General features: G+C 31.7%; 5 protein-coding genes across 7 annotated transcripts; 1 reads left to right on the forward strand and 4 right to left on the reverse strand.

The window, feature by feature from the left end:
• Positions 1-1971: 1971 nt before the first annotated feature.
• Positions 1972-3557, reverse strand: LOC123906755 (MLP-like protein 423). Its single transcript, XM_045956736.1, has 2 exons — positions 3295-3557; positions 1972-2466 (listed from the first exon to the last, which is right to left on the reverse strand). The coding sequence occupies exons 1-2, from the start codon at positions 3482-3484 to the stop codon at positions 2192-2194; spliced, it is 465 nt and encodes a 154-aa protein (XP_045812692.1). The 5' UTR covers positions 3485-3557; the 3' UTR covers positions 1972-2191.
• Positions 3558-7104: 3547 nt separating this feature from the next.
• On the reverse strand, positions 7105-8353 carry LOC123906758 (MLP-like protein 423). The gene is made up of 2 exons (XM_045956742.1): positions 8103-8353; positions 7105-7561 (listed from the first exon to the last, which is right to left on the reverse strand). The coding sequence occupies exons 1-2, from the start codon at positions 8290-8292 to the stop codon at positions 7287-7289; spliced, it is 465 nt and encodes a 154-aa protein (XP_045812698.1). The 5' UTR covers positions 8293-8353; the 3' UTR covers positions 7105-7286.
• A 3665-nt stretch (positions 8354-12018) lies between these two features.
• On the forward strand, positions 12019-15673 carry LOC123906756 (probable serine/threonine-protein kinase PBL28). Its single transcript, XM_045956738.1, has 7 exons — positions 12019-12473; positions 12579-12766; positions 12951-13149; positions 13236-13399; positions 13486-13590; positions 14498-14620; positions 14891-15673. The coding sequence occupies exons 1-7, from the start codon at positions 12404-12406 to the stop codon at positions 15125-15127; spliced, it is 1086 nt and encodes a 361-aa protein (XP_045812694.1). The 5' UTR covers positions 12019-12403; the 3' UTR covers positions 15128-15673.
• On the reverse strand, positions 12773-18088 carry LOC123906757. Of its 3 annotated transcripts, XM_045956740.1 has the most exons (5): positions 17367-18087; positions 16018-16286; positions 15740-15854; positions 14092-14207; positions 12773-13130 (listed from the first exon to the last, which is right to left on the reverse strand). In XM_045956740.1, exons 1-2 carry the CDS (start codon positions 18014-18016, stop codon positions 16028-16030), a joined length of 909 nt encoding a protein of 302 aa, XP_045812696.1. In that variant the 5' UTR covers positions 18017-18087; the 3' UTR covers positions 12773-13130; positions 14092-14207; positions 15740-15854; positions 16018-16027. The 3 variants fall into 3 exon arrangements, with proteins under 3 accessions (XP_045812696.1, XP_045812697.1, XP_045812695.1); XM_045956741.1 differs by lacking the exon at positions 14092-14207 and having other exon boundaries at positions 16005-16286; positions 17367-18088; XM_045956739.1 differs by lacking the exon at positions 14092-14207.
• Positions 18089-21204: 3116 nt separating this feature from the next.
• LOC123906759 (xyloglucan O-acetyltransferase 1) lies at positions 21205-23413 on the reverse strand. Its single transcript, XM_045956743.1, has 2 exons — positions 22944-23413; positions 21205-22796 (listed from the first exon to the last, which is right to left on the reverse strand). Exons 1-2 carry the CDS (start codon positions 23167-23169, stop codon positions 21691-21693), a joined length of 1332 nt encoding a protein of 443 aa, XP_045812699.1. The 5' UTR covers positions 23170-23413; the 3' UTR covers positions 21205-21690.
• Between the last annotated feature and the right edge of the window lie 1381 nt (positions 23414-24794).

Raw genomic sequence — 24794 nt, forward strand, 5'->3', positions numbered from 1 at the left:
AATTCAACCTTTGCCGATAAACAAATCAATGGTGAAACAACAAGCACATAAAATCGATCTCCGGCCCAGTGCCCCAGAACATTATTTATAATTTTCCTTTTTTTTAAAACATAAAATAGCTTTATATTTTTTTAAAAAATCTCTAAAAAAGAATCTTTAGATATTTTTAAAACAAAAACATTTTTTAAATAAGTTAAAGTTTAAAGTGGCCATATAATTTATAAGTCAATTAAGCAAATCATATTGTATAACAAAATTAAAATACATAATTTAAAATACCTAAAAATGATGCATTACGCGTCGAGTACGACTTGAAATCGTTAACAATAGTCTCTAATACTTGCATCAATAAATCAAGAAATCAACATTCAAAAACCTAACAAATCAACAACAACAAATCAAGAAATAAATATTCAACAATAACAATAAAACAACAAATATGTAAACATATCAACAAATCAACAATCACAACCAGAATCCCAAAATCAACAACCAACCTCACAATAAACAAAGAACCAGAAATCACAATAAGAATTTAAAAATCAACACCCTAAAAAGCAAAAATCAATACCCTAAAAAGAAAAAATCAATAACCTCACAAGAAATCAACAATCAACCTCACAATAAATCAAATCAATAACTTAACCTGTTGTCGAACTCGATGTGAATCAGTGAGCAAGGTGAGACACAAGAGAGAAGAGTTGGTGGTGCGATGAGGTATGATGATAGAGAGAACCTGCTGACATATGGCATAGTAAGGTGAGACATAGATATGAGTTTATGGCATAATCACTATACTGAGGACATGAGTCTAAGGCGCCGCTGAAGACAAGACTCAAGAGAGAAGAGAATGTGAGAGAAAATAGGATTTTTAGGGTTTTAATTGATCAATATTTAACAAGGGTATAACTATAATTTCCCCCATAGTATTAAATGGAGCGGGCCGCGGCCCAGTCCAGCCCATAAGGAGTTATATGTCTTCTTTTACACATGTTATAAAAGCAACTTGAGTCTATGACCCAACATTTGTCCGATTCGAAAGTTGACACCACTAATGCACCCACACTCTCGTAACCATCATCTGGTGAACCTATTGAACTTGAGGTAAAACCATTGAAATTTCCCAACATTTGTCTTCTTTCTATCGATAATGATTTCAATCTAAGCACTAAAACCTCAAGCGAGAAAAAGTAAAGAAAGAGCAAAGAACATTAAGAAATTGTTTACCTGTCCAGCCCAATAATGACCCACGTTTGGGGAAGAGAGCACTTCTCCAATCAATATAAATAATGTTTACAATGATATCTCAAATGAGTTACAAGATATTAGTATCAAGAAAGAATCCTTAATTTCAACTCGTTTTTATCCAACCTTAAAAGAATAAACATGAACGATGAATCTCACTCTCAAGATGTTTATGATGTGTTTTCCAACCTTAGATCAACCCTAAAGAAATCTCAATTGAAGGCTCTCTATTACTCAATGATTCCCTCAATTTATCTCTCTAAATGTTTCTTAAAAAACCTAAAAATTGTCCAAAACTATCAAAGAACGTAGTTTTTAATAAATAATAAGGCGATGAACGTCTTGTTAGACACAGAGATACAAACTAAGAAAATAACAAAAGAGGCTAAGATTTCATTAGAATACCAATAGTTTAACATTACAAAAAGTTACTGTAGAATATATATAAAATCTAATGGACTCTAACTAACGGACCCAATAACATAGCCTATTATTTTATTATCTAAAACATGTCAGATAGCCTCCTGGACGCCTCACGTCTGAGGCAGAAACCAAAGATCTCATAACAGTCAAAACTCGCTAAGCGAATCCCGCTTTCCTCCAACACAAAATTACAACATTTCACAGGAAATTTCAAGGCATCACAACGATTAATGTTGTGTATGATTTTATTACTCAGTCATGTGTGTATGAATATGTAAGCAAAAAAGAAAGAAAATGAAATGATAATCACATAATACTTCCAAACTCATCACATTAATTAGATCAGAAAAATTAAATAGGATATAGTACAAAATACATTAAGCAAACAGCATCAAAGGACAAACTCATTACCACATACATCACATTACATTAAATAGGAAATGACTCCATTATTCCACAACATTAAGTAACAATACATTTATATTAAAATACTAGCTTGTCCTTCATCAAATGCATTGAACTTCTATGCATTTTGTTGAATATAGTCATCAACCTCAATGAAGTTCTTGACTGCAAAATCTTTGACAATAGTTGGATCAGGAATATCATGCTTGACTTTAGTAAATTCAGCAGTCCATTTCACCTCAGTCCCTTCTCCAACAGGTATTACAGCAACGTGTGCCTGAAACTTACTGAAGTACTGGAGGAGATCCCCTTCAATTATAGAATAGGTTAGTGTCTTCTTTTCATCATCAATAGCATCAGTCCTTTGTGTCGATGATTTCGCAAGTAGTGAACCTACACCAACAAATCACCAAAGATAAGAACATATAAAAATGTACAATTGATTTTCAATTAAGTGGCCAATCGGAAATGAACTAGGATTGGCTACAGTAGTCATTTACCGTAGTTTGACGTTATATAAAATCTCGACCGTTGATTTGAGATTGGATGATTCCAATTACACAGTAAAAAAAATTAGGGTTAAATATGTTTTTGGTTCCTATAGTTTCACAGAATTTTCGTTTTAGTCCTTGAAGTTTGTTTTCACACTTTTTAGTCCCTGAAGTTTCTTCACTCAAGGTTTTTAATCCCTACTTTTAATCAAACTATTGTATACTTTCACATTTTTGAATGATCTTTTATATTTATGTTTATAATATTATAAGAACATCTCCGATAAAAATTTAGGTTTTTTTAACATAAGATGAATTATTTATGAATTTTTACGTGCAAAAAACTAAAAAATTCATTTCTTGTTAAAAAAAATTAAACTTTTGTAACAGAGATTCATATAATATACTAAACATGAGTATGAGTTGTATTGCGTCCAACTATTACAACAGGAAATTCAAATCAATTTGCGTCCAGTTTATAAGTGTGTAATAATATGAATCGTCTGATTTTCAATTAATGGCTGAGATGTAAAACAACATGTGTAACATGGGTGTTGCCGTGCTCTTTTTAGAACAGACAATCTAGGTCAATATATAAAACAAGAGTAAAAAATAGGCCAAATTACAAAGTATATAATGTAAGGGTAAAACACAAAGAAAAATAAAATAACATTTTAGTTTATACCGAAAAAGCCCTTCATTATACAAAAAGAAAATATCAAAATTTTACCTTCAGCATAAGTGAAGTGGCGGATAGAACCAGCAGATCTACCATCACCAGAAAGGACTTCAATGCTTTTGTAGTCATGTGGGAAGGCCTTAGGGAAAATAGTTGTAGTATCGCTTATGATATTCCAGTACTTGTCAGCATTAGACTTGAGTTCAATGTCTACCTCTAGCTTACCACGAAGAGCAGCCATGATTCAACTATATTGATATGATATGATATGATATGAGAATGTGATGATGAGATATATAATATGATCACATGCATGCATATTATATAGAAACAATATACTTGCATTATTTAGGACTGGTCATAAATTCATTAGTTACCAGTACAGCTACCACTTTGAGGGAAATTGATTTTCTGCCGTAAATGTGTGACGTAGTTAGAGCTGTGGACCGTCCGATCTGAATCAACAGATAAAATCGTTTAACTGTGTATTTAATTTCAACGGTCCTATCTAAATTTAATTGTTGAGAATGATAAATAATGTGGTAAACTGCAAAAACAGTGAATCTTGAGGTTGTGTTTAAAAAAAATAGTGGATATAGATAATAAATTAGTTTATTGCGGATTAATTTGTAGCAAATAGTAATTTATAATTTATTGTTTGAATTGAATTTATATACACTGTCGTTGTAAATTTATTTTAAACATGCATCTAATAATATATTGACACATCATGTAATGTATTCTAAAACATATGATGTGTCACATTCATTAAATGATGTTGCAACACATTATTAAAAGCATGTGTAAAATAATTTTACACTGACAGTACACAATAATTAAATTTTTATTGTTTATAGTATATAAAGTAACTAATTGAACTTATTACTTAAATCATTTTTTAAAGGAAATTTATTACTTAAATCATTTAACTATAAATTTATATAGAAAACATTTAGAAATTTTAAATGTTATGACTTGTTAACCCAACTCACTCACCACCGAATTAAGTCGGTTCGAATTTGACACAAAATATACAGATTTTTCACAAAATCCAATCCAATTAACTTTAACCACCATATACCTAAATCATAACTAAAACATTTTTTACTAGATTTCAATTAGACAAATTAAAAATGTTCCAAATAACCTCTTTATGAACATCTACCTATGCTGGAGCTATAAGAATTATCACTTGATAAACCCTATGAACAGTATACCCTGAATCGGGATCAGCATGTCACTTCCAATAATACCACATCAACCTATAAAAAAAAGTGATCCAAGACAATCCACAAATAATTCCTCCTCCCAAATGAAAAGGTGTGCCAATGTTTTCTAAAAGAAATGAAAAAAAGTTCAACGAATAAAAAACATAGAAAGAAAATATGAAGAACATCATTTAAAAAACGTTTTAAAAATGATATGGTGGAATTCACTTCATCTTGGGGCCTACTATATGCTGTTAAAATTGGCCACTCTTTATTTATCCTCCAATATTAATATACGGAGCGATTTAATGAGTTGGGACCCTGTGTTAAATAAAGCAACCATTGAGTAGATGCACGTTCTCTTTATTTTTTTTTGTTTTGGGTTTTGAGTACCCATTTTTCTTATATTAATATATCTTTGCCTATCAGAAAGAAAAAAAAAATAGTTTTCTTATTGTATAGGATGTACCTTTTGGTATAAATCACTATAAAATAAAGAGATGATTTGGATCCTCTTCAAAAAATTTTTTTATGTTATCTCTCTTCTTTTAATCTAAGAATTTGGATATCTTCAATTTTTTTCTCTCATGTTAATAATGTTGTTGTAGTAATCTTAGTCATTCATTTTTTTTAACTCTTCTTAAATATTTATTTGCTCTTTATAATTTCTCAACCATTTAAAAATAATCCAAATATTAGATTATAAAAGAGAGATAACATGAAAAATTGGAGAGGATCCAGATCTGTGAAAATTATCAACCTAGCTACCTACTCATGAAATCAGTAGCACGAACCTGAATTAAATTAGTTATGACTTGCCAGCGTCGTTGGTGATATTATCAAATTATCAATAGGGCCACATAAATCAAAATTAGATATTTGGAAGGGAACAGTAATAATTGAGAAGGTGCATTTATAAAAAAATTATTGAGAAGGTGCAATAAAGAAACATACCACCAAACCTTGTACCAAAAAATTACTATAGGTACTATTTGTACTATTTACATTTTAAAATTACTAAAATTACTATACGTTCTTCTATTTTTAAGGGACACAATTTCGATGATATTTATATGTAGGTTTTTTTTTTTAAGTATCCTTAAAAACCTGTGGATAGTTTATCTAACAATAAATGAAAATTATTAGTCACATAAGTAAATTTGTAAGTAAAGTAAAAGTTGATTTGTAGCTAGGTACTACATAAAATCTATAACATAACTTATTCGCATTAGTTATTAGGTAAATATTTTCAATTTTTTAATTTACTTTTTTCAAATGTTATTCATAATTTGTCAGAATAATATAATGTTGATTTTTAAGAGTTTTAAGTTAAATGAAAACTTGTACTCAGAAATAGATCTATGTTTATATTTAAATATAAAAAGTTGTTGGTTTATATATTTTTGAGGGAAATTTTAAGGTGTTCCAAGCCATTGGAGTTAGATTAATGTGCACAATATACTCCAAGCAATTGAAGGTGTTAACGAATTCAGGATCCATGCATGTAACAAAAAATCAGATAATACGACTAACAAAAAATTTCTGGATCATAATTCATCAATTGGTTCAACCACAGTAATGTAAAAAATGAAAACCGGTACAACCAGCTGACTATAATGTGAACGGGATTAAATCAACTGATGATCTAGTTGATCTAATTCGATCTAATTTTTAAAACATTGCTTTATAGACTTAAATAAAGCCAGCAAAAAACAAATTTAACAGCCTTATATTGATCCATTTCAAATAATATGCATGAGTGACACTTTTGAGGCCCCCAAATCATTGTTTAACAACATAATGCAGCTGATACAGTGTTGAATACATTGATTATGTGCACTGTTTTAGTGATCCAAATCTGATTTTGATAGCTCATATGTTTGTTTGAGGTACTTAACTTTAAAAATATGTACCGGTGACTATTAATGTTATGTCTATGTTATTATTATTAGTCATTCTTAAATTTGGGAGTTGGGTCTAACTTATCATTACAAAATCAGTTTGTAAGGTGCGGATCGCACCTACTTTATAAACACATAACCCATGTGACATGTGAGACTTCTTTAAAACACCCTCTCGTGCCCACGGTTGGGCTTGGGACACAGATATAAATGGTGGATGACCCTATAAAAACTTAATAGCAAGCGGCCCAGTGAGCCCGATCAGAACTTGATTTTGATAGCTCATATTTTTTTTTATAAGCTTTTGATAGCTCATATGGTTGAAGTTCTAAACTTTAAAAATATGTACCGGTGAATATTAATGTTCTGTCTATGTTATTATTATTACTCACTCTTAAAATTGAGATTTGAGCCTATTGCACCTACTTTATAAACACATAACCGATGTGAGACTTCTTTAATACACCCCCTCGCGTCCAACACTGACGGTCTTGGGCCGCAAATATAAATAGTAGATGGCCCAATCAGAATTGGAAGGCTTTGATACCATCTTAGAATTGAGAGTTGGACGGACCTAACTCATCATTTACAAAACCGGCTTGTAAAGTGATAATTGTCTCTACTTTATAAACATATATTCAGGCATCTCGCAACCGTGAGACTTCTTTTAACACACACTATTAACAAACATATATGTATGAATAATGAATATGTAAGCAAAGAAAGAAAATGAAATGATGATCACATAATACTTCAGAACAATAATAGAAGACATAGTACATATCTCATTAAGCCAACAACAACAAAGGACAAGCTCATTACTTCATACATCACATTACATTAAACAAGAAATGGTTCCATTATTCCACCACATTATGTAACAATACATTTATTAAAAGACTAGCTTGTCCTTCATCAAATTCATATTGAACTTCTATGCATTTTGTTGAATATAGTCATCCACCTCAATGAAATTCTTGACTGCAAAATCTTTGACAATTGTTGGATCAGGAATATCATTCTGAGTTTTTATATATTCACCTGTCCATTTCACCTCACACCCTTCTCCAACTGGTATCACAGCAATGTGTCCCAAGAATTTTGTGTAGTACTGAAGAAGATCCCCTTGAATTATAGAATAGGTTGCTGTCTTCTTTTCATCATCAGCAGCCTCAATCCTCTCGGTCGACGATTTCGCAAGTTGTGATCCTACAAGACAAACCACCTAACATAAGAACATAGAAAAATCTAACTGATTTTCTATTTGTCACAAAGTAATTGTGCCATAATCGTTGTTAGAATTAGTTTATGTTAGTTGCAAATTAGTTATATTAGTTGCATATTAGTTAAATTAGTTTCTAGTTGGTTGTAATAGTTACTTTGAGATCTATATAAAGAGCATATACAATGTTAGTTTCACTTTTCTCTCTTCATGCTTAATATCAATATTTTGCATATACTATTACTCGTCTTAAATGTCCAATCTGAAATCAACAGCTGAGATTGTTTATAGTTAATTTTGTTAGTACATAATCTCTGAAGTCTAAACTATCTGATTTTTAAGTAATGACCCAGATATAAAACAACGTATAACTATGTCTTACTTTTACAGCAAGCAATATAGATCCATTAAACTAGAGTTAAAAATAGTCCAAATTACTTCAAACAAAGAAGAAAATAAAACAACAATTTCATTTATACCCAAAATGCCCTTGATTCTATACCAAAGAAGAAAGTCTATAAATTTTACCTTCAGCATAAGTGAAGTGGCGAATAGAACCAGCAGCTTTACCATCACCTTCAAGGATCTCAATGCTTTTGTAGTCATGTGGGAAAGCCTTAGGAAAAATAGTTGTAGAATCCCTTATGGTTTGCCAGTACTTATCAGCATTAGACTTAAGTTCAATGTCTACCTCTAGCTTACCTCGAAGAGCTGCCATGATTCAACTATAATGCAATGTAGATTGATATGATATGAGAATGTGATGAGATAATGTGATGACATGCATGTTAATTTATAGTGACAAAAATTGTGTGATCAAAAACAAAGGTCATAAATTCATCAGTTGCTAATTCACCTACCATGTTTAGTAGCCACGGCTAACTTTTGAGGTGAAGTTAATAACCATTCCTCATTAATGGAAATTGGGTTGGGACACTAGTTAGCTCATCCTCGTGATAAATTTCATTTTTTTTGGGAAATTCCCACTAAATGACTCTGATAAACCACCAATTATGAAAGGTAGGGCTGACTTTTAGAGGTCCTGTTTGAATATTAAAAATAGACTCTTAAAAAGACATAAAAAGTTTAAAATGAATTATTCTCTATTTAAATTGTAAATAACATGAAAAATAGTCTTAGTAAAAATACCCCATAAAAAAGTCATTATTGTAAAATATATACTACTCTTTATTTTATTTTTTTTTGGTTAAGATATACTACTAACTACTCTTTCTATCCCATATTATATATCGATAATTTGAGTAGAGAGTCTAAGGAAGAAATAGTTTTTTTTGGGTGAACAAAAGGAATAAATAGTTTAGTTATGAAGGTTAAAAAGGTTTAAAGGGGTTGCTAGCGGTGCCATGCAATGTTGTGGATTATTTGGAGAGCAAGGAATGACTTCATATTCTCATTTAAGGTACCGATACTCGATGAATGCTTTGATAACATTAGATTGGATTGCATATTTAGATAGATTTGATCGTTATTCTAAGTTCATTCTTAGATTTTATTTCTATTTTTAAAGTATAGATCATGCTTACTAATGTTGTGTAACACTAGTTAAAGAACTACAAGAATAAATTTTGTATTAAAGGGTATTCTTTATATATTTAAAAGTAAATTATACAAGTTTGAATACTCTTTTACTTTAATTATTTATTTCCTTAACTACTATTCTGAAGCACTAATTAACATTTTTCTTAAATTAACTATGACTTGACAATGTTGTTGGTGATACTCTCTTTGGTCACATTTATAAATAAATTTGACTTTTTTGCTACATTGGAAAATGAATGTGAAATTTCGAGGTAACAGTGACCAATACTATAGGCCACATACATTCATTTTTCAATGTGCCAAAAAAGTAAAAAAATTTATTATAAATGTGACCGGAGGAAGTATCTCTAAAAAAAATATATATATCAATAGGATCTCATAAATCATGATCAGATTTTTGAAGGTGCGATAAAGAAACATACGGCCAGAACCAAAACTTGAACCCGAAAAAAATAAATAAATATACTGAACAAAATGAAGTGTACAATGGAAAAATAAGTACTAGTATTTGATTAAAATGTTATTAAAAATTATAAAATGACAATTATTTGGAATCAAATATATTTTGAAATTTATCCAAGAGTGCTTAGATGAAATGATACGCATCTCTTCTACCTTAACCAAGATATTGGTTTCAATATTTGGCTTGGGAATGCTTCAGCATTAAAACTCTTAGAGAGATATTGCCGCCCATTTAAATTCCAAAAGGCTTGAGAAATTAGTCTCTGCAAGTGCGCGCAAATGACACCCAATTTACAACAAAAAAAATATATTTTTAAAATACTTTTATTTATTTTTTAAAACGGCCAAAGTTAGAGGCTCTGCCCCCATTTATGTACCCAAAAAAAGGCCAAAATTAATAAATTAGTTGTTTGAATTACCAACCTCTCACTTCTTTAATCTTTGACTTATAATTATTATGAGATTTTTTCTTTTTACTAAATATAATTATTATCAGATAGGTATTTTATCTACATTTTATCTTAAATTAATATATTTACATTATTAAATTTTGGTTAATACCTAGTGTTGATATTTTATTAAAAATTTTATGATCTTTTATTAAATTTTATCTACATTTTTTTTTGGTAGATAAATTTTATCTACATTTTATCTTAAATTAATTAATATATTACATTATTCTCAAGACTATACAAATTAACCCTTTTAAACATCTCCATTAATATGTGAGGTGAGCTATCATTTACCTTCCCACGTGGCCAATAGTAAGGCACTCAAATTATTACAATTATTTTTATTTGTTTTTAAAAAAATCAGCTCATTCATTCAAATTATTACAAATATTACTTTAAAAGAGAGGGAGATATTTTTGGGATAATTTGAGAAAAGGGAAAGGGTCTATGAGTAAAATATGTGTGAAATAACAATGCCCCAATATACCATAATCTCAAAGACATTAGGAGTGCGTTTGTTTGAGATGATTTTTTAGAAAAGAAAAAAAAAACTATTTTATAGAAATAAATATTTTTATCGTTTAATTGTGTTTGTTATAGATTTTTTTGAAAATTATTTTAAAACTAAGAAAATTAAGTGTAGGAATTTCAAATTTTTTAAAAAATAAAATTTTATAATAGTAACCAAACAGAAAACAACTTTAAATTATTTTAAAAATCTCCAAAAGAAAATTTTAAATTTTTCAAAACAAAATTATTATTTTTTAAAGTTAAAAAAGCGTAACCAATATTTTTTTCGTGTCTTGTGAAATTCAAATGAGTGGCAAATTCTCCCTATAAATTTTATTTTAATATCCAAATTAGAAGAGATTTATACTATTCTAAACGCTCCTGGATATTGTACCCAATATTTACCAACAAGATATAACTCATACATGTCTTTCATGTATGAGATCATAATGATAGGTAAATCATGTGTCTAAATATTTTTGTCACAAACACACGAACTTGTATAATTTGTGTCAAAAAAATGTACTAATCAATCTAAAAATGGTAGCAATATAAAATCAACTTTTTGGCGGAAAAAGGAGATATGGATGTATAAATTAATCAACCAATTTTGTTCGTTTTTCACCACACTTTATTTCCCTTATTATACAAAATGAAATTAAATATGTTTTTCATCTCAACAATTATGACGTTTTGAATTTAATTCTAACAAAAATGAAAATTTGCATTCTCTATAAAAGTAAAATAAGAACTAAAATGAAATAAGTTTTATGTAGGAACTAAATCCCAAAAAAAGTCTTAGTTTTGTAAAAATTAAAAATATATTTAACTCAAAAATATATCTCTTGAAAAATATTTTATTTTTTCTTTTGGTCGGGAAATTTCACTTTTTAATGTGGATAAGTGGAATATCCGAGACTAAAAAATCCCTTTATATAAAATATAATGTTCTTATCAACTAAGCTAAACTTATAGTGACGATATTCTACTTTATCAACCTAAAATACTTTATCATATTTATTCCTTTGCTACTTTATGGATGAGTGAAATACAAAGTCCTAATTTCTCACTTTCCTAATTACTCACTTTGGAGAAGACAAATCTTCATTTAGAGGTGATGCTAACTAATCAACTCTTAGTATTAGGATCTCTTAGTAATAGGATCCATAAAGAAGTCCAAGGGCCATTATTTGTCCTAAGGAAAATATTTGTCAAAAGCTGATGATGGTATTTTAATATTAACAATGACGGTTGCACCATACAAGAGAAAGATTTAGAAATAAGGTAACACAACATATTTATAATGAAGAGAACAAATGAAAATGCCATCCCACCCACCCTTTATTTTCAATCTGTAAACGGTAAAACGTATAAAAGATGATTAAAATGGAGAATGAGGTTGCAGTTACCATTTCCTTGTCAAACTATATACACCCCCCAACCATAGCAATACCTACTTTTTCTAAGCTTACTCTTAAGCTTAAAGTACATATTTATGTCTCTCTCCATGTGTTGTTGGAAGATGTTTTGTTAAGTATTCTTCTAATCTAACTTCACTTGCTCCATACGTATTCCATATAGAGGATTCCCAATGCCATCAAAATTACTTTTAGATGGAATAAAAACTCTATCAAGGACATGCAGATTATTCTAAAGTTATTTATTTCACACCCATATAGTACCAAAAAAGTGTTCTCTTGGAAGCTCTATAGGCAACATCTACCTGTAGGGCTGTAGCTGAGTGTGTAATGAAATAAATCATCTCTATCCTATTGCATGTTTCCTATGTTAGAACCTAACATTTCAATCGTTATACAGAGAACACTTTAGATAGAGCAGCCAATCATGCCATTCGGTTTGGTCTCGGCCTGGAACAAGCGCCGAAGAAGCAAGTCTCAAGATCATACAGATCCATGTATTTTCTTTTTTTGTTTTATTCTTTCTCGTGTTTTATCTTTTAAGCATGTTTATAGTTTCATTGCATTGCACAACCAATTTGTAACATTTATACACTATACAGGGATTTACAAACCTGCACAACTTTGGCAACTTGATGATAAATCGCCGCGTCCTACAAAGAAGTTGCATGGATCAACCGTTTTCACACTCAAGGAGATGGAAGAGGCAACATGTTCATTCAGTGAAGAAAATCTGCTTGGAAAGGGAGGATTTGGCAAAGTCTACCGAGGCACTTTGCGATCAGGAGAGGTAATGTACTCTGGATAAAAGTTTATATAATCCACAAGAATTCATCATAATTTTCAAGATTTTTTCAACAACAATTGTAGCTTCCAAACAGAAACCATGCTTTTTACAAAATGGTTTGAAATTTGTGATTTTGATGAAAAATTGAAAATGAATACATACTCATACAATATGTCTCCCTTTGAAGGTTGTAGCAATCAAGAAAATGGAGCTTCCGGCAATTAAAGAAGCAGAGGGGGAACGTGAATTCCGAGTCGAAGTTGACATTTTGAGCAGACTAAGCCACCCAAATCTTGTTTCTTTGATAGGCTACTGTGCTGATGGAAAACATAGATTCCTAGTATATGGATATATGATTAATGGGAACCTGCAAGATCATTTGAATGGTTTGTTACTTTATCATATACCAAAAATCCACACCACTATAAAAAGTTATTTCATCAAGCTTCTATTAATCTAAAACTAATTTTAGGAATTGGAGAAAGAAACATGGATTGGCCTCGAAGACTACAGGTGGCATTGGGAGCTGCAAAAGGGCTTGCTTATCTCCATTCAAGTTCTGATGTTGGAATTCCTATTGTTCATAGAGATTTCAAATCGACCAACATTCTCTTAGATGCCAACTTTGAAGCAAAGGTATAAATAAATTACTAGTGTTGACTATTTATAATATTTCCTTCTAACAATAATATTATATAAACTATAATAAAGTCTTTTTGTAGATATCTGATTTTGGGCTCGCCAAGTTAATGCCAGAAGGACAGGAGACACATGTGACTGCCAGAGTACTTGGCACCTTTGGTTACTTTGATCCCGAGTATACATCGGTACACATCTATATCTATACCATAACCCCCATCCCCATGGCCAAAAAAAGTATCTTCCCTTGCTTCAACTTACAAGTTTCAATAATTCAGATAAAGTTTCTTCTCCATACTTCATGATTATTTTTACTTTTATTTTTTGTTTCAAAGAGCTACACACTAATTGTGCAGAAAGGGGGTATTGCGGGTTCAAACCCACACCCCAACACATCAAATACCCCCATAGTCTTTTACCATCTGATTCTGAGCTGCACATACAGGGCTCTACATATTTCGTGTTATTCAGTCAAAAAGATAAAAAAAGAGATTTCATATACATAATATATCAATTTCTTATGCAATTATCACAAACACAAGGTGTGACCAGCTTCATATTTTCAAACATTATAGATCCAGTACTGCTGCAAAATAGGATTACATTATATGCATGACTTATATTTCCATGTCATGCATACTGTATATAAATCATTTAGTGAACAACAGCAATGCAACACCAACTAGTACCTGTTGTGATTGGCTAGGCCACCATAAAATAATTAGTAAATTAAGCTAGCAAATCCAACATCTACTCATTCAGTAAAAGTCGTCTTAGTTTTGAAAATCTGGTCTGCATTAAAAGCCTGAAGTAGAAATATTATCCAATTTCAAACAAGTCTCAGTTTCCTTTTATTTTACAGGGGGTATGACCTGTAAGGACCATTATTCAATCAAAAAAGGATACATATATTTTCTACAAAAATCGATTCTGTTTATCTATCAATCCCTCCAACTAATTCTATAACCCAAATCAAATGTTTATAATTAAAAATATAATCCTGCAATGCAATCTTAAACTTATATCTACTTATATCTGGTATCTTATGACTGTTACACCAGTATTTTCACACTAATTTATTGCATTTGACAACAGACAGGGAAACTCACTCTCCAGAGTGATGTTTATGCTTTTGGTGTTGTTCTTCTGGAGCTTTTGACTGGACGTCGAGCTGTAGATCTAAACCAGGGTCCTAATGATCAGAACCTTGTACTACAGGTAGAAATGCACATGTGCATACATTCACACAAGATATCCATAGGGATTTCAAAGCAATAAATAACCTATATAACTTTGAAATTTGCAATAGTGGGTTTTTTTTTTTCATTTCCCTTTAAAATCATTGGACGCCAGAATTACACACACACAAATGAGTAAATCAAGTGAGAAATGGAATATTGTAAGGGAGAGAAGAACAAATCCTGAATTCACAAGTTCCAGAATGTTGAGAAGCAGCAAGACTTTGATATGTTTTACATTTATATGCAGGTGAGGCACATACTGAATGACCGCAAGAAGCTACAGAAGGTGATAGATCCAGAGATGGCTCGAAATTCCTACACCATTCAGTCTATAGTCATGTTTGCCAATTTGGCATCAAGATGTGTACGAGCGGAAAGTAATGAGCGGCCTTCAATGGCAGATTGTGTAAAAGAGATCCAAATGATTATCTATACAAATTCAAAAGGCTTGGGAATGGTTATGCATAGCTTGAGACTGATCTAATAAAATCACAAGTTTAGACAGACACCAGAGTTATGGTGGTTTCTTATTGAAAATAAAAAGAGTGAACTCTATTCGGAAGTTTTCCATATATATACACCAGACCAATTAATATGAGCACAAATATTTTGCACAATTGTGAACAAAACATAACTAATTTGACGATCTTAGAAGATGTGGAACTATGCCCATTGCGGAAAAATCTAAACGGGCATTTCCTTTATTATTCTTCAACTATACAGAGTACCTAAGAGACCATGACAAGAGTTGACCACTTCCGACAAAAATGTCCAATGAACTCCTAGCATTATTATTTTTTTACGGCAATGAATGGTACTGTTCTACAGATCATGTGTGACGCGTTCTAATTTCAAGATTGATATACAATCCTCTATGCATACACAAATCATTGTTTTGATTGAATTAATGAAATCCATAGCAAATTTTATGTGTAATTTTCATGCATCTTTAATGTTTTTTGGTTCTTCAAGAAAAAACAATGTGCCTAACTTAGTAATTTATGACAAAGTACCAGCTTTACAAAATAAATTCTTCATTTAACTGTCAAAGCCAGAAAGTGAATAAGAATTTAGATAACACTCTTTCGTAATTTACCTGTAACACAACAGGTCTCTTTCCTATAGATAAGACAAATATATAAGGATGCCTGAAACCCATCTCCATTCTCCAGTCGAACTTAAAAGCAATGTGATCGTATTTGCTACCATTGCTGAAACAAAACAAAAACAAACAAATATAAATAATAGACTTTGTCATGGGAAACATTTTGAGTATAAGACCATATGGAAGCTAGACATAAACATGACCTTTCATCAACGATAAGAGATATTGGCAAAATTACATCAAAATATTAAGCAACCTTGAACACATACATGTTGTGTTTTACTCATCAGAACATGACATGTCTGTTTCTGAAGGCATACTTTTGAGGGGAAGTTTCTTGCACATCAAGTGCTTGCGTCTCTGCAACATCAGCAGGACTAAAACACTATCTGTTGTTACAATTTTGTAATCAGCTTTTGTATACATCGTAAATGGAGCTTCATCGATCATTCGACAATGCAAGTAAGCTTCTCCTGATGAACTCATCTGAGAAATCAGTTCTTCACTTGCCTTTAGAAGATGCCATCCAATGCCCCTCCTGAAGGGAAACACACTCTTAGAAAATTAGAATTCAGTTACTTTCAGGTGTAAAACAGATACACAGCATTTCATTCTTTTGCTTAATCAAAAGACATCATAACATGTGTTTGAAGATATGAGCCATCGGAATTTTGGGATGAGAATACGTCTTTGATTACCTCAATCTTAACCTTGGATGCTTAAAGTTACTATTATAGGCTTTTCCATACCATGCATTGATGCATGGAAAGTACTAGACCATAAGAAAACGTAAACAATTGCATATAAAATTTATGAGATATAAAGTCTAAATGTAAGGTGCCGCATAAATTTCGGTCATTGACATGTGATCCACAGGGAAGATCACATGTTCATTTAACATGCAATGTTATAAGCTCTTATAACACAAGTAAAACAAAGGAACGATTTTAACTGAAGCATTACAATTTTAGGATATAATTGTCATTTGTCAACTAGTAAAATTTCTACTTTGACCAATACCCACAATGTCAGACATCAATTTCCCTATTCACTTTACCAAGTTAGTCCCTGTCTTCGTAGGACCCTCTCAAATAGGATCTGACTTTATGAATATCTCAAACAGGTCTATGACTCTTAAAATGTCAAATTAGTCCCTATATTTAACTACTTATTATCAATTAAGTCCTATGAAGCACAGACACACATGGACACCGGATACGACACCGACACGTCGACACCGATGATAATTTGAGAAAATGACATAAGTTAGTGTAATCATAAGTGTCCGTGTTGTGTCGGTGTCCGATACCGACGCATGTCCGCCACCGCACCCGCCTAATCTGAGGAGTGTCCATGCTTTATAGATTAAGTCCCTATATTTTACAACTTACTATCAATTTGGTCCCTAAGTTTATCCACTTATTCTCATTTAGTCCCTAACATATTAACTACTAACATGAGTAAAATTTGAAAGAGTCAGATATCTATTTGAAAGTATCTTACAAGGTTTGGTCTAACTATGCTCTATGCAATATGTTGGTAAAACTTAGTCTTGCATAATAAATGAAAGAAAAAAAATTAACAAATTGACCCTACTAGAGTATGTGCAATGTTTTACCTTCTGAGAGATTTATCCACAGCCATGTTACAAATATAAGGCGAATCTCTAGGAGGAGTAGGCGAAGGAAGATTAGCATTAGCACCATTTTTATCAAAAGAAATCTCAACAGTCCCAGCCAATTGCATTTCCTCTTCATCATCATCATCATCACAATCACCATTTCCATTTCCATTTCCTCTATAAAACGCAATCAACGTCGCCATATGCGGCATCGAAGTTCTCCTTTCAATCAAATACTGTTTCACAAGAAACCTCAAAACCTCAATATAACCCTTCGGGAACATCATCGATTCAGCAAACGAATCCGCAAGTAAGCAAACAATAGCATCAACTTCGCTATCTCTCATGACTCGAACCCAAACGGTACCGGATTTGAGTTGGTGAGAGTAGAGGTATGATTCGAGGTATTGGAGAGTGGTGATTTCGGAGTTTGTTAGGAATTTGCCTGGTTTGATGAAAGGATCAGTTAGGGTTTGAGATTGAGAATGGGAAGAAGAGGAGAGTTTGAAGTGAGGGTTTGGGGGTTTGTGGAGAGGGGTTGAGAGAGTGAATCGGCGAGTGGTTTTTGTGGCGGTGGTGGTGGTGGCGGTGAAGCGGTGGTTTTGAGGGTCTATGGAGGAGAAGGAAAGTGAAAGAGTTGCGGCCATGGTAGAAACGAAGAAGTTGAAGATGAATGAATAGAAGAAGAATTAATATAACTGAATTAACTAAATTTTTGTTGTGGATAATAGTAATGAGGAGAGAAGAGAAGTAACATGGCATCACTGTTCACCGTTGATTATGTGATTGAGGGTTTGGATTGGAAGCATGTTAAGGATGTGGGCCCACTTTTTAAAAAAAAATAAAAAATTATGCTTTTTCTTTGTAAAAAAGTAGAAATACTTCTTCGGCTGATGAAAGTACTAACTTTCCTTGAGACTGAGATTTTAATTTTCAGTTCAATTATCATATTCTTCCCTTAAATTGAAAGACATTATATATTTTTATAAAGTTAACTAAATCAATTAAGTCATACTACTGGTTGGTTGGGTACTTAACCTTCATTTCTAAATAAGAAATATTTTTGAGATTTTTGTTTGTCTCTTTTCATTAGACCTACTAATTCAATAGTGCTTTTTTTACAATATGCAATAGATACTTTAAAGAAAACATTAATTCATTCCCTTTGTTAAGAATAAAATTATAATAATAATATTATTTGTTTAATAAATCACATTAGCATAGTACATACTGGTATACAATAATAACATAATATTGAAGTCTGTTGAGTTTAGCTCAGTTGTGCCGTCTTTCGACGAATGCCTCGTAAACACCTTAATGTTTGTGTGATATGAATATAGATTCTTGCATCAAAATGGAAGCCGCCTTATAAATGAGTCAATCCAACCCGGCTCACTTTCTGAGCGTCATCAACTTCCACCCTCAATTTTCCATAACGTGTCTTATTGAAATTTGATCTCATCCTTAGCAATCCTGAAAACCCAGATCTCAACATTTGCAATCCTACCAATCCCATTTCCAAAGATCCTAATCCTATATTTCCCTCTGCCAAATTTTCTTGCCCTCTATAGAATACAGTTTCCAACAAATATTCGTCGGAAGCTATTTCGCCAGTTAGAACAATAGATGCTTTCAAACTCCCATAGGATTTATTAAACCTCATAGCATCCTCCTCCTCTATCATGCTCATCAATTCTTCATAAACAGGATCATAGTACTCTTCGTCAAAGTGATATTGGAAAGTGCGGAAAGTTTAACCGGTTAGTGAATTAGATGTACTTGGATAAAATTCTTGCAGGGAATCATGAAATTGTATGTTCTTATTCTTTTGGAGTCAATCGAAGGGAAAATTGTGCTTCTGTATGGTACTGATACAGCATGTTAAGGGATTATGTTGGACCTGGTGATGACAAGATTATAACACGTTCATGTTGCTATTTATTGAATATTAGTATGAGCTTGTGTATGATGTAGCATGGGAGTATATAATGTTGCTCAGTGTCATTGTTGGTGCTGGTATTATAGAAGTATGTGTTCTCTATCATGGTGATTTCCCTAATTTAAGTAGAGACTGTAATTCGTATCTAGCAAACACTTTGTCGATGATAAATACAACAGTGGAATCTACCAATTGTGTGCTTTTAGGTTCCACTCCATCGATAGCTGCGTCAAAAGCTCTGTTTGGTAACAGTTTTTAAAAGAGTTTATAGCTTATTTTTCAAACGCTATTTCAAGTAGCTTATGAATTTATAGTTTATCATATTTTCTTCCAATTTTACCCCTATCACATACTTAAAAAAAATTAATTTTTTAAATTATTTCACACTTATAAGCTAGTTCAACCGTTAATTTTACCAAACACTACAAATTCAATCCGCTAGCTTATCCGCTAAAGCTAAAAGCTAGCTTATAAGCTATTCGCTATAAGCTAGCTTATCAGCTATCCGCTATTTTTTACCAAACAGAGCCAAAGTCTTAATGAAAGACATCCAAATTTACCCTTTAACCTTTCATTGATTTTAATGACACATTAATGGAGTTTGTGGGAGAGAACAGTGAAGAAAATAGAGTGAAAGATGAAAAGAGAATTTTAAAAAATTTCTATAAAGAAGGACAATTTTTTGGTATTATGATTAAATTTTAATGAAATTTGGGTGTAACGACTAAGTTTTCTTGGGTGTGACTTGAAAAAAATAAAATCATAGAAAAATAAAATCAATGAATTAATAAGTAGGTTGCTCATAGTCTTGTTAAGGCGACCACATCTTTAGCTAGTCCCCAAGTATGGGTTGACATATCACATTGTATTGAACAAATTATTATTAATGAAACGCTTTAAGCTCTTTTTCGTCAAAAAAAGAAAGTAGGTCTTTTAAATAAGTAATTATGTATTCGATCTTGGACTCTTGCTTATATAAAAAGTAGGTTTCCAACGGAAAATAATCGCTTTAAAATTTAAATGGTAAAAAATAAAAAACATAAACATGACTTTAAATAAAATGAGTGTTTAAGGGCATAATCGTATTTTTACGAATATCAAAATCATACTACGTGGTTAGGTGAAAACTAAAAATGTCTGATGTCTCTATAATCTACATTGACAAAGAAAAATAAATAAGACAACCACTATCTTTAATTCTTTAATAGCTGAAAACAACACTATATTATCTTTAAAAGCAGAACCTTACAAGCCATAAATTCAGGGGCAGAAGTAGTGGCACTCATGCCAACTCAAAATCATATAGTAATATTATTTAGATTCATTCTACTCTCACAGTTTATTACTAATAACCCATCTCCATCATCCTCTATGAATTGCTCACAGAATCCCCCATCTCACTCTCATTTATCGGAAAGATATCTTCCGATAGTGTATTTTGTTTGTGGGAGCAATGTCGAGAGAGGAGGAGAGCAATCAGCTAATTTATCATGTGCAACGGTTTCAACTAGTAACCTAAGTTTTTTAAAACCATAGGCTTTTGATTTGACCAATTCAACACGGTTAAACAGCTAGCTGAATACCTTTTCAAGAATTATAGAAAAACAACATAATGGACCAAATTTGCATGACACAAGTTAAAACAAGATTAAGTATTAAAATTGAAACAAATATCCAACAGGATAAAATTAATGGCTACTAATTTTAGTAAGACAGAATAATACCTGTTGCATTAATTGTTTCATGAATTATAGTACTCCACAAGTTTTTTACCACTAAACCCTTTTGTACATTTCTAAAATATGGCTAACTTATACACATTCCATAAACATCATTATCTTTAATTTGAAGCCAACATTTGTCAATAATTCCTTTTCTATTATAGAAAAACAAAGCAGAAGAATACACAATATTATTAACTATTTATTCCTCAATTAAAAATACTTTTATTGTCCAGTAAGTACAACTCAAATGGTAAAAACTACATTGACATTGGATATAATGGGTGCGTGTTCGAACCTGCAGTTCCCCCTATTACTCTACACTTAATGTGTGTGAGTTTTCCCGATAAGATCTTAAAGAACAAAAATAAATACTTCTACATTCTACCAAAAACATAATTTGACCTATTTCAATGCAATATCCATAAGATATAAAGGTATAACCTATGAAGCATGGACACAGACATTGGCCACGATACGGACATTGACACGTCAACGCCGATAATAATTTGAAAAAATAACATAATTCAATGTAATCATAAGTGACAGTGTCGTGACAGTGTTGTGTCGGTGTCCGACACCGGAACACACTTAATCTGTGCTTCGTAGGGTATAACAAATCAACAAACAAAAGATGGTATAAAGACAAATACCTCACAGTTCACTCTTGAGTTCTTGGATGGTCCTCCCATTTCTTCATAATCTCAAGAAAAATCTCATTCCATGTATCAACAGGTCCAGGCAAACACCAATGAACACAATCATTCTGCACGCGTTCTTGAACACCATTAGCAAATGGAAAAGGATACATATAAGGACCTGGATGACCATCTGGTCTTAACAATGCCAATTTAGTTACATCAAGTGCCTCAAATCTAACCCCTCCAAATTCACTACCTTTAACTTTAGCATCTTCAACTTCTTCAATCTCAATCTTTCTCATCTCACTATCCATTCCTTCAAGTTCCTTCTCTCTATCTCTATAAGGCTTAGTCTTAGGACAAGCACCAGCTTTATCCCATTCACCTTCAAAATGAGCTGGTGAAAATGTTGTAACAATTACATCAATTTTACTACCTTTATTTCCTCTCCTATCAATTATACTATTAAGGGTAGTCCTTAAAGCCTTTCTTAAAACTTCATAAAACCCAATTTCAGTATGATTAAGACCAACACAATAATGACAACCTAAAACTAAATCACCTTCAAAATAAACTGCAGGATGCAAAAACCAATGACCAATCGAAAGCACGACATAATCCATTTCATCCATATCCTTAGCCCATCTCTCATCAACAAGATCCAAATACAACTTATTATGATTTGGTCCTTCATTTGATTTCTCAACACCTTGAACAAGAAAAGGTGACCAATACACAGAAACAGTTGCATTATGAGAATCAAAATGCCACCTTCTAAATTTATTGTCATCACCACTTGTGTAAACAAGATTAGGATTTGAAAAAGTTGATAACATACAAAGAAGTGACTCTAATTGGTTCCTAGCCATAGAATCTCCAACAAAAGCTATATGTTTATTTTCAACAAGTTGAAGAAAAGTTTTAGGTTCAAACCTTGGAAGCTTACATTCACTTGGTTTCCATCTCCAATAAAGATAACCAGAATCTGGTCTTCCATGTTTGATGCAATTTTGTCCTTCTTTAATTGTTCCACATGTTGTTCCATTGTATAAAGGACCTCTTCTATCACGGATCCATTTTCCATTAAAGTAATCACATGAGGGGGTGTCAAAAGTATTTTCCTTTTCTGCAACAAAAAACCATTCAACTATTCAAGCAAATCTTATAAAAAAAACCAATAAATCTTAAATCTTTAGTTTCTAATTAACATTTAAGACAAAACCCATTTGTAAAAACATGATTTTTAACAAGATAGGATTAGACATAGATTTACCTGAAGAAGGAGGTGTAGAAGTAAAAGCAGGAGGTGTAGAGTGGGAAATGATGATATTAGAAGTTGAATGAGGAAGTTCAGATTCTGTAGATGGAAGAAAAGGAAGAGGGTAGAGGTATAAACTAAGAAGAGCAATGGGAAGAAGAGCATAAAGAGTCCAAGGGAAAAGCTTTTTAGTAAGGGAGTGGAATTGATCTTTGTATGGGTTTGAAATAGCCATTTTCATAGCTATTGTTGTTGCTGATTATGTTTCTTTTTTGGTGTTTTGAGCTGAGATTTGTGATGAAACAAGAAAGTGGACATAAAAGTAGATTTTGGAATTTACAGCAATTGTCAATGGGGAAAGTTTGGGACTTGGTGGGAGCATATGGACTAAGAAGGAAGAAGCATGTTACTTACTTGACTTACTCAAATCAATTGTTAAATTGTTAAAAACGGTTTTGTGACTCCCTCATTTATTTCCTAAAGTCTCTCTAAATTAGCTCTGTTTTTATCTTAATATATATTTTTTCTCTCTTTTTGTCGTTATTTATAAAAAAAAAAACAAAATAAATAGTATTCAACTTTTCTCTTATAATAATAACTAGAGCAGAGCAGCAGCTTTGTTATGGTTTTCTAGGATATACTGGACCGCTTAATCTGGTCCGAGAGTCTACTTTGAGTGGTTTTAGCCGTTCGTTCGTAGTTGCAGAAGATCGAATCGTAATCTTTCATACTAAGTTCATTCATTACTAGACCAACTAAAAATTGTTAGAGTTTTATGATTCTAAAAAGATTAAAAATTATAGTAACACACTCTAAAACTAACTTCTTCATTTATTTGTTTGATTATCAAGACATTTATTAATGTCTTTATCTATATTATTGACACCCTAAGAAGCTAATCATGAGTTATTAAATTAACATATCGTTAGTTGATTCAGTTGTGATTGACGATGAACTTGGTAGGAAAGACCATTGTTCGATCCCCCGAAACTGCAGTTGAGAGAAGGCTGGAACCACTTGAGTGACCCCCGAACCAAATTAGGCGATCCAGTGGGCCGAATATTGGTGGTGAAAACCAAAAACAAAAATTAGACCTATCTAGATTCTTCTAGAAAGTATGACTCATTATAGTTCTTAAGTTACTTCTATATTATCTTGAGCTTATATTGGGTCATTACAAAAAGCTTAATGACAACATCAGTTGAAAATTTATTTTGAATTCCTTGGATCAACGGTGCACGTCACTTAGATATCTTGGTCAGGAAAACTTTCGACCGAAGAAACTGGTTTAACCATCGACTCTGATACCACTGTTGAGTCATAAGGGAATCTAAGATCATCACATTGGGCATTGAGCAACAATAGAAGTGAATCGGACACCACATCTTAACCTAAAACCCTAAGACATTAAATTTATGAGTCATCTCATTAAATAAGTACGCAGTTTAATTATTTATTATTCCGAGTCACTTGTAAACGTAAATATTATTTTAAAGTACGCAGTTTAATTTTTTAGGGACCAACTGTTTTTTATGCGAGCAATCTTATAGTATTTCATCTTAGTGGTTAACTTTATAATTCAATTGTTATATGCAATATAATTTTCGTTAACTTTATACTTATTACAACTTCAATTGTTATATGCAATATAATTTTCGTATTTAATTTATATGTTGTAATTTTTTTATCGGCCCACCCAATATTTTTTTTCTGGCTCCGCCACTGCTCTTCATACTTATGAGATATTATAAGAGACTCGCTAAAAATTATATTCATTGTGTCCTTAATCTACAATATAAAATCTCATTTTCCTAAACAACTTTCTTATTTTTAATATAACAGAATTACAACTAAATCATGTTACTA

Source organism: Trifolium pratense, linkage group LG2 (genome assembly GCF_020283565.1).
Source record: "Trifolium pratense cultivar HEN17-A07 linkage group LG2, ARS_RC_1.1, whole genome shotgun sequence".
Lineage (NCBI taxonomy): Eukaryota > Viridiplantae > Streptophyta > Magnoliopsida > Fabales > Fabaceae > Trifolium > Trifolium pratense.

Coding starts and splice junctions, on each gene's coding strand:
- LOC123906758 (XM_045956742.1), bottom strand. CDS start 8,292: ATGGCAGCTCTTCGAGGTAAGCTAGAGGTAGACATTGAACTTAAGTCT. Junction 7,562..8,102: donor CCACTTCACTTATGCTGAAG/GTAAAATTTATA, acceptor TTTGTCTTGTAG/GATCACAACTTGCGAAATCG.
- LOC123906756 (XM_045956738.1), top strand. CDS start 12,404: ATGCCATTCGGTTTGGTCTCGGCCTGGAACAAGCGCCGAAGAAGCAAG. Junction 13,150..13,235: donor CCTGCAAGATCATTTGAATG/GTTTGTTACTTT, acceptor AACTAATTTTAG/GAATTGGAGAAAGAAACATG. Junction 13,591..14,497: donor TTGATCCCGAGTATACATCG/GTACACATCTAT, acceptor ATTTGACAACAG/ACAGGGAAACTCACTCTCCA.
- LOC123906759 (XM_045956743.1), bottom strand. CDS start 23,169: ATGAAAATGGCTATTTCAAACCCATACAAAGATCAATTCCACTCCCTT. Junction 22,797..22,943: donor TTCTACACCTCCTTCTTCAG/GTAAATCTATGT, acceptor TTTTTGTTGCAG/AAAAGGAAAATACTTTTGAC.
- LOC123906757 (XM_045956741.1), bottom strand. CDS start 18,016: ATGGCCGCAACTCTTTCACTTTCCTTCTCCTCCATAGACCCTCAAAAC. Junction 16,287..17,366: donor GTGGATAAATCTCTCAGAAG/GTAAAACATTGC, acceptor GTTTCCCTTCAG/GAGGGGCATTGGATGGCATC.
- LOC123906755 (XM_045956736.1), bottom strand. CDS start 3,484: ATGGCTGCTCTTCGTGGTAAGCTAGAGGTAGACATTGAACTCAAGTCT. Junction 2,467..3,294: donor CCACTTCACTTATGCTGAAG/GTAAAATTTTGA, acceptor TTGTTGGTGTAG/GTTCACTACTTGCGAAATCA.